At 35.5% G+C, this 9618-nt stretch overlaps 1 protein-coding gene across 2 annotated transcripts in view; it reads right to left on the reverse strand.

The window, feature by feature from the left end:
• Nucleotides 1–9618, reverse strand: part of LOC128680971 (agrin-like) — a 108298-nt gene that overhangs the window by 51363 nt on the left and 47317 nt on the right. For both annotated transcript variants that reach the window (XM_053764502.1, XM_053764501.1), the window contains one exon: nucleotides 6759–6921. In XM_053764502.1, the coding sequence (XP_053620477.1) occupies nucleotides 6759–6888 (130 nt within the window). In that variant the 5' untranslated portion in view covers nucleotides 6889–6921. The remainder of the gene's footprint in view (nucleotides 1–6758; nucleotides 6922–9618) is intronic.

Here is a 9618-nt window from a genome sequence, read left to right on the forward strand (position 1 = left end):
CGAAGGGCGAAAGAATATTATATTGTTTGCAATTAGTTCCTGTCAGACCCTGATGGCAGCCGATTCGAGCTTGATACACAGAACCTCGTTTGAGAAACTGATTAAGTGGATAAATCCAACAGATGTTTGTAAAAAAAGCCGACTTTTTACTACTTTCGCAAGATGACACGATTATTTTTATGCCTGATTATTTTCTTCAAATAGTACCTAGTGATTTCTATAAAGAGTCATAACCAGACATTTTATCACGTGGATAAAAAGGTAGGGCCCTACCGTGACCCACCACACGAGCCCAATAAGGCGGGTGTTTACCCGATTTATGGTCCATGCGTCAAGTTAGTCTTTTGACGTCAAGTTCGTTACGTCAAGCTACTCGCCGCTATTACCGCGATATAAAGGTTCACGTTTATACCGCGGTAATAGCGGCGAGTTTGCAATGGATTTGTGTAGGTTGATGTGCTTTTGACTGTACCTACTTTGATTCGATATTTGAACTTGTTTTCATAGACCTTAGTCTGTGGTTCTGGGATTTTTTAAATTTTCATTTCAGCAGAATCGAAGCCTACTTTGGCTCGTTTTATTTAAGTACAGCATATTTCGGGTCCAGCTAAAATTGAAAAAACAATGTACAAATTATGCCATTCTCTAACAGTCAACCATTAGACCAAACAAACAGAGATAGCGAAGCACTGCATTATTTATTTTATTGCTACAAATAGTTACTATAATATTAATTTCAAATCTAATATTGCCAGGCTGTTATATACTAAAGAAATACAAGTCTCACGTTAAAGAAGTTATCTTCTTTGACCTAAAAAATCGATGCTACAAATAATGTCCAAATGTTTTACAGAAAGCCGAAACATTTTTCGTCTATTACTTGTAAATAATTTAGCTTCCTTTGGGACCACACATTACAATCCCAGTTAGAGACGAGGGTAGAATTAAATGTGTATGAGTATTTATGGTGTAAGGGTAGGTAAACACGTTCATAAATAATAATGTACTCATAAATTTTGTTGGACGCGAACGGACGTTGTTGAGAATAAATGATTAAATGAAAATTTGGCGAAATATGGCGATGGAATAATAGGGCCCGGCCATTTAATTCTCATTCTTAATGCTTTACAGCCAGGAAACTCAGAACTCGTTCCATATAAAAATATATATATTGTCAGTATAGGTAATTGCGCAAGCGTTTGGATTCATTATCCTTACATATTATAAAACAAAGTCTTCTGTCGCGTCTGCCTCCACAGATTTTCATGCAGTTTTTACCAATAGGTAGTGTGGCTCCTGAGGAAGTTTTAGGTGTATAATTTATTATATTTTTACACAAGCGAAGCCGGGATGGTAGTACCAAATAAATACATAATGCAACGCCCTGCTGTCTCTCTTTGATCTAATACTGGCCACACACTATCGCAGAACTCTGACAGATGCTAACGCAAATGCATAAACATTGCGTTGTCTGTATACTTTTAAGCTTTTAACAACCAGCAATGTAACTGCATATATTAATTTAACGGGACTTAGCACGAAAGTTTAAAATACAACCGGCAATGTATTCCTAATTCGCAAGGTTCGGCCCGCCATTGTGTGGTAGACAATAATGTCATATGGCGTGAAGTCCAACATTTGTTCATTTTTCTTTTTAAGTTTGCATGAAATATTTAAAATAATAAAAGCAATATGATATACTACAGAAGAAGTAATGTTTACAGCAACATCATTATCAAAAAGTGGTTTCAAAAAGCCTCATTATTGTACGAAACAATGCACAACAAATTTAATAAAGTCCGTCGCGTCGTGTGTTGATCAACTCGATTTTCGCGCGGCCGTATTGAATTTTCGCGCGCGTGATATGAAACGCTATGATATGGGAAATTTATCAACGTTCATTACACAAATTATGAATATAGACTTTATTACGATCCATAATTAAGATGAACAACAGTCTCGTAACGTCTGAAAGTATTAAAAAACCCGAATATGTCTACTAAGCGGGACAGTAAAAAATTGTAAAATATTGATTAGGAGTCGACTAATTTCGTACATAAATTATTACGTTATTAATTACCGAATGACCGAAGACCAGCACACGCAACGCTGGTTTAATTATTCATTAAATTTAACCGGATAATAGCGCTATTGTTTTGGACAATGGCGAACAATCCGCCACGCACCAATGTACGGACTAGCTCACTGTAGGGCTATTTCTCTTTATCGCATAAATCAGCTGTAGTTAATATTGCATACAATAATCTATATTATATTAATATTATGCAATATTAATTAATATTATTACAAGCAAACAGGCATACCATTGCTCAGTCGCACTACGTGGTTTCGACGTCGTCAACATAACTACAAATGCAAAATAACATCAAAATTGTATGAAGGCTCAACGTATCTACGTCAACGCACGTCAGTGTCAAAACCCACACAAGAACACAAGGGATTACAACGTGGCGCGCCATAGCAACAGAGCACGACCGAGCAATGTGCCATGCTGGCTAACTCAATCTGTGCACCCATAATTATTTTATTTATTTATTATTTTTCTTGGCTTAAGATTGGCAACCCGATCAATCTTATGCTTTTATTTCAGCTTCAGTTACCAGTTTATCAAGATTGCAATTTCAAGTATTACATAGATAGGTACATACCTAGATAACTATATCTCTTGTCTTCCCGTAAGTTTAAACTTAAAATCAACTAAGTGTGAAGTTGCCCTTATTCATATATCCATCCATACAATGTCCAATATCCATACTTCATAACATAATGCGAAAGTCTGCCTATGGTTTTACGGCTAAACCGCTAGGTCGATTTTGATAAAATTGAGAATAGATATAGATGATTACCCGAGGTCAAACACAGGCTACTGCTAAGCTAGAACTTTTATATTAAGTATAGTAAGTATTAAGAACATAAGTTATAGTACGAATATGAAATCAGGTTTTATTAACATTTCAAGTGCATCGACAAAAGTCATCAATCTCCTTTTAATTTTTCGTTTTATTTCTATCTCTTGACGTTACCTAGAAATTTTAAAAGTGTCCAACAGTAATAGGTAGGTACTATGAATGGAAATTGAGCAAAGGAAAATTATGAGCACTAAAAACAATTTTATAAGCCACCGTTCACCGCTTTAGAGCGCTCGTTTAAAACCAATTTCGTTTGCGGTTTCCTTTGAAAGAAGATATAATTCTATCTAAAAAGGGTGGGAAATAACAGGAACGCGATAGGCAACTCTCGAATTGAGCTTGGAAAAGTTAGGTCTTCAATAATGCTCGGTCGGTCTTCAAAAATGCTAGTTCATTTTGCACCTGTAGTAACCAGTCACTACTGTTTTATTCGTTACATGTATGTTCGTTAAGTACAGTGAAAATATTATAGTGAATTATGCGAGTATTTAATAGGGTAGTAGTCATCAAGTCAAATCAGATAGGTACTTTTCTACGTGTAAAAAACAAAAAAATATGTGGCTTGAATGCTGTGCTTGAATGACAGTGGGCACAAGTGACGTCACATATATTGGGAGTCAAAACCGTTTTAATTATTTTAATGATAACAAATGTTACTATCAATTCTTACAAATGTTACTACCTAGGTATATATTGATCAATTAAATGACATTTTGATTATCGTGTTTCATTATATGAATTCATTTCACATTAAGTATATTTTATACACAGATTATATACTTAGGTAATACTTACATCCAGTAACACAGATGACTGCGGAGCTGATATTAAATTTTCGTACACGTAGGTTTTATTTTCATTGCGTAACGAACTAGTAAGGCCCTTGTATAAATTGTAGTTAACATATGATCTACATGAAATGTTGATCTGTGACCACTCTATGATAATGGTGATAATAAAATTACCATCATTTTAATACTACGAAAAATAATAACGTAGAAGCTATTAGGAATTCCTAACTTCAAACACACAAAATGGAAAAATATACAAGAAATGCGCTACCTACTACCTACCTACTCGACAAAAACGTTGTTCCAAATATTGTTTTCAAATTTATTCCCTCTGCGGTGATAAACACAGATTATAATAATAAAAATAGCGCCATTGTTATTTTCAGTGGCCACTGAATTTTTATTGAGGATAAATGCGCGCCGATAAACTGAATAGGGATTGGCGAATCAACAAAATACGCCCCGGCATTTTTTCTGATGGCTTCGAATTTGTTTTTTTTTAGTGAGAATAACAGTCAGTCTGTTATTCTCAAACATTTCTTTTAAAAAATATTATATAAATATGGAACGGAAATAGTTGAAATCTATTGGCAACTATCATTGTTTTATGAACCAGTAGCAAGTGGCTTTACCAATCTGCATTAGTGATAGGTAGTAGCTATTAGATCCACAGATAATAAAGCGTTACATAGATCAGCATTTTGTGTGAAAATATTCTTTTTTTATATACCACAGAACATACAGAGATTTTACCTTACTACTTTTGTTATGGCTGATTTTGGCTTACGTGTCCGAGTCAGTACAAGGACTTTATTTGTGACAAATTTCTGGCAACATCCGCAAAACGTGGGCAATTTAAGTAGGTATGTAAAACGTAAATACGACGATATAATAACGAACTAAATTGTATAAAGTACTTTTATACTTTATATGTTCTGAAACTCGTCTCGCCTTGATCAAATAATACGAGTCGAGTGCCTATTCTAGTCAATCGAGAGGCGGGAACAATAAAATCAATGGGGGAAGCAAGCTCTGTCGATTTCAATGAGCGGCAAGCAAGCATCGATAGCGATATGTATAAACTACTATGATTTGTGATTCAGTTATAGTGAAGTCATGTGTTTTAAGTTTCAAGGATTTAGTTATACTATATAATTGTAAAATTAATGGCAGCCATAACCTTATTTGGCATCACTGAAAATTAGCGACATTTAAATACCAATCTGACACGTGTATACCTAGTAGTTTTCATAGACCACCACTCGCTTTCAGTGAAGCAAAACATCGTGAGAAAACCTTCACTTTTGTGGACAGTTAGTTCAGTAGTGTGTATGCGACTGCTTGCCGCCACTAGATGGCGGTAGGCAGTCGTAAAAGTCACGTCAGATGGCTGTAGGCTACGCATTTTAAAAAGTATTCTTAATTTCCGCAAGCCAATTCTCAGCAAAGAATTCACTTCGATATCACCACAAGGGCCCTCGTAAATGTTAAGGGACTCCCGCCCATCATATCTTATGTTTATTGGCTATACACGCCTCGAATTGGCCATATAGCTCTGCAATACCAACTTATTATGCGTTTCGGATGATATGACTCGCTTTTTGTGAAGATGTTTAATTGCAAGCTTCGAAATTACGTTTATTGTTTTAGTTCCATTCACGACTTCTTCACATGTTTTAAGGTTAAGATTAGAAGGATCCTACACACTCTCGCTAAACAGTTCACCAAAAATTATTACTTTTATAAATTTCACATATCCGAACTTATACTTTTTTTAGTACCTAAGTACTTATGATGTACCTAAGTACGTATGATCGTAAATTAGAGAAAAGTTCGTAAAAAGAGTGGATAGGCAAACAATAATTGGTCCCCAAACACGTGTGATAGCAGAACGACATGTCCTCAACAAACAAAACTTCCAGATATTAACCCATTAGCAAATAAGAGATTTTCCAAATACCTTAATTTGCAGAGTGCGCTGCAAAATAAAATGGACATGGAAAAGATGAGTTACGATCAAACTGAAAATAGTATAACAAGTACATCGATCGGGAAAGTAAGCCGTTCAAATTTTTCTCAAAATAAAGCACTATAATTTTATGGCATTTTAATTAATAAGTTCAATCATACGGATCCAATCTCTCCAACTAACATATTGAATTAAATGAAAGGAAATCATCATCGCCCATCGCTAGTTTGGCAAAATTAACTTTTGTATTATTCTACTCAGATTATTGCGCCGCTTCTTCTTCATCAGCGCTTTAAAAATCGGTGAACTAATGTAATTATATCTTTATATCAAGGGTTCAATAAAGAATTTTCAATTTGCAAGCTTTCAAAACGAATAATATTCCACAATCGAAGTTACAATTTAGCCGTCAAAAATAAAGTACTACTTATATATTCCGTATTTCTATAATTTGTGGCCTCATAACTGCGGCTGATTAAAAATGTTCATTGTTTGCCCTAAAACTTTTTGTTTCACCACTCCATGACTGTCTGGTACTACGATATAATTAAATGAGGATTACACTCATCCGGAGAGAGGAAGGATTAGCTGACGGGACACTGCGGCGATTAAAATCATTATGTGCAAATCCCTTAACTGCTTTGAGGATTTTTATTGTTGTAACGAGCACCTAAATATACAGTTTTAAAGCATTTTGCGCCATATTTTCAAACGAAACGAAACGAAAGGGTAAATTTTTAAGTAATTTATCAAAAAAATTTCAATACCATTAAATTTAAATACCTACTTAATTTTTACACAGACTTTCTTAAAGCGTTTGGTATATTTAAATATATTTAAATTCATAATATTTGAATCTTGCTCACAAACAGCACGAGTCATTATAGAAACCACGTGAAGACAGCATTCTAGACTTGAAATAGATACTGCTGTTAAAATATATTTTATCCCCTACTTCAAGTTTACATTTTAAGCAATTTGTTGTGGTGTTCCACAAGGGTCAAACCTCGGACCACTATTAAACATGCTGGCTTGTTTCTTTTTTTTTACGAATAAAACAAAACAAACCTTGGAACGCGGCCTCAAACAGCACAGGCTCCTGCGTGGGCGCGCGCGACGTGGCCGAGACCAGCAGCGCGGCGAGGAGCGCCCCCACCGGCGCCACCCGCGCACCCATAGCGCCGCTACCACATGCCATCTCCGCCCATACTTGATTCGGAACACGCTCTTTCTGTAGACAAAAAAAATATTTCATTATTTTTCATCTATGCTTGCTTGCTAAGCTTTTTTTCATCTACAATTTTATTTTCATATTTTGTCATTGTCGCACTTGCATGATATTAGAAATTGACAGAAATATATATATTTTAGCTTGAAATATGCTCAACTTAACAGCGGAGAACCACTTAAACGTTAATATGAAGTACTACCTACATAAATTCTACATAACTATAATTATTATAATATTGTTCGTACTCAATAGTTAGGATATACCTAGGTATTATAAATGTATTATAAATGTTTGTATAAAGGGGTTTGAAGATTTTACTATGGAGCGTGGCATACCTACTGCCGCCATTTTGATTTTTTTTCAAAATCGCGGCCAGCCATGAAACCTTTATAAATCGATAGCTGACATTAATGCCAATAAAAAATATTAATTCAATGACCCTCATAAAGTGTCAGGTTTCCGAGAAAATAACCGTCAAAGTTGATCACGTGATTTCTATTTTTTTTTTTAATAGCGACTATAATCCCATCTATTTGGTATAACAATGTGTAAACATACACAAAATATTCTAATAGGTATAGATAATATTAATAATAAAACATAGATAACTATGCCTCATGATATTTCTACATGTTGCGGCTACTATGTACTTAATAAGAATATTTTATACTACGACAAAAAAGTCAATGGAGACGTACTGTTCATTAGGTATTGTTTTAGGTGTTATATATAACAAGAAAATAGATTATATATTGTATTATTCTAATGTGCAAGCGAGACACACTACAAGCGGGGGTGGGGGGAGTGTGGCGGAGGAAGTAATTAACTATTACTTGTTTTATGTGTATAAGAAAGTCAAAAAGTGTTTTTTGTATTGATGTTATGAATGTGATTTTTGTGTTTGTAGTCTCAAAAGTGTTTAAATTGTGTATACTAAAAGCTTGATGCCTTAAATTGTTTATCGGGAAATAAAAATACTGTTCCGAAACTGTACTTCTAATTGTTTTCCCTTTTGTGCCAATGTAAAAAGAAATCCAGGTTTATATAACTATTTTCGCAAAGAGAAATTGTAGTAAGTAGGTAACCATAAAACTATGCCACAATATAAACGTAAAGAGAATTTTTAATTTTATGATTATTCCTATCTTGTGTTATGTAGTAAATGGTTTTACAGAGGTACCTATTACTTTCATTTACCCTATAATGTCAAATGTCATATTAAATCTAATGACGATACTGCACTCACACATAGATGGTCACAAAATATGTTATTAAGTTGAAAAATATATCCAGATACAATGCAACATACATATTTGTTCTAAAAGTTTTTTTTTTAACATCTTTATTCATCAGAACACATACCCTTGCTTATAATTATGGATGTCACGTGATCAACTTTAACGGTTATTATCTCAGAAACCTGACACTTTACGAGGGTCATTGTTTTAATATTTTTTGTTGGTATTTATCTCAGCTATCGATTTATATACGTTTTATGGCTGGCCGCGATTTTGAAAAAAAATCAAAATGGCGGCAGTAGGTATGCCACAAATCTTCAAACCCCTTTCTTTCTCCCATCGGATGCGTACAAAAACGTTACGATCTCCAATAGTTTTATGTGTGTAACCTTTCTGAATCGCCTTCAATGGAGCCCTGCAAGCCGTAACGCGCAGGGTCCCGACCCTTCACTTAAATCGTCTAGATTGACTACAGTTACTTTTTATTTCGTTCTCCGATTGCCGCGTACTACGTGACGCCTCATATTTGATGTGTCATCTTCTAACATATTCCACAAACGTTGATGGTTTTAATTCTTCTTTCTTGCACTGAAACGGATTGGATCAAGTTAGCTTACCGATATTTTTCAACATTTCACCTCTTTTATTCGAGCCAAGGGAACATTATAAAACTTGCAACAAGTCTACTTACTGATTTGAAACTAAATATTTTATGTCAATGAAACTGAAACAACTGGTAGAATTTCTATGCGGAAATGCTTTAGTCCTCTATAAGCAATTAAAGTAAAATTAAACGTAAGCAGACGAATTTGATTTCAAGTAGGTATTTTTAGATGTAGGTACTTAGGTACTAACTAATACTGTCCGATAGTGCGGCCGTCCTACACGATCTGCGTCGTGCCTACGTGGACTCTGCACTCATATTGGACTGTCACAAATCCTTGGAAAACCTCTGTAAGTATGACTCAGTCACCCTCCAATGGATCAATGGTCACAGCAATTCGATGCAGCAGACGAGCTTGCGAGAAGGGGGTCTAGCTGCCCCCTTGTGAGCCCTCTGCCGATGGCCCCCATCCCTTTCGCGCAAGTTCGTTCCTGGATCCGCTCACGCATAAGTGAAGAACAAACCCAATTATGGCAGACCCTGGAAACATGTCGACAAACCAGGGAAGCACTACCTGACTGGGATAGTCGATACTCAAGACGTCTAATCTCACTACCAAGAAGGTATCTACGTATCATGGTTGGCATCATTATTGGTCATTGTACACTAAACAAACACCTTTTCACCCTAGGTATTACAGACAGCCCACTATGCAGAGCGTGCATGGAGGCTGAGGAAACTGCAAGCCACTTCCTCCTGGAATGTCATGACGTTGCATCAACAAGACAACAGTTCCTGGGAAATCCAGGGACCATGAGCAAAGCCTGCCGTTCACCATTAGCGGTGCTCCGCTTC

Source organism: Plodia interpunctella, chromosome 25 (assembly GCF_027563975.2).
Source record: "Plodia interpunctella isolate USDA-ARS_2022_Savannah chromosome 25, ilPloInte3.2, whole genome shotgun sequence".
Taxonomy (NCBI): Eukaryota; Metazoa; Arthropoda; class Insecta; order Lepidoptera; family Pyralidae; genus Plodia; species Plodia interpunctella.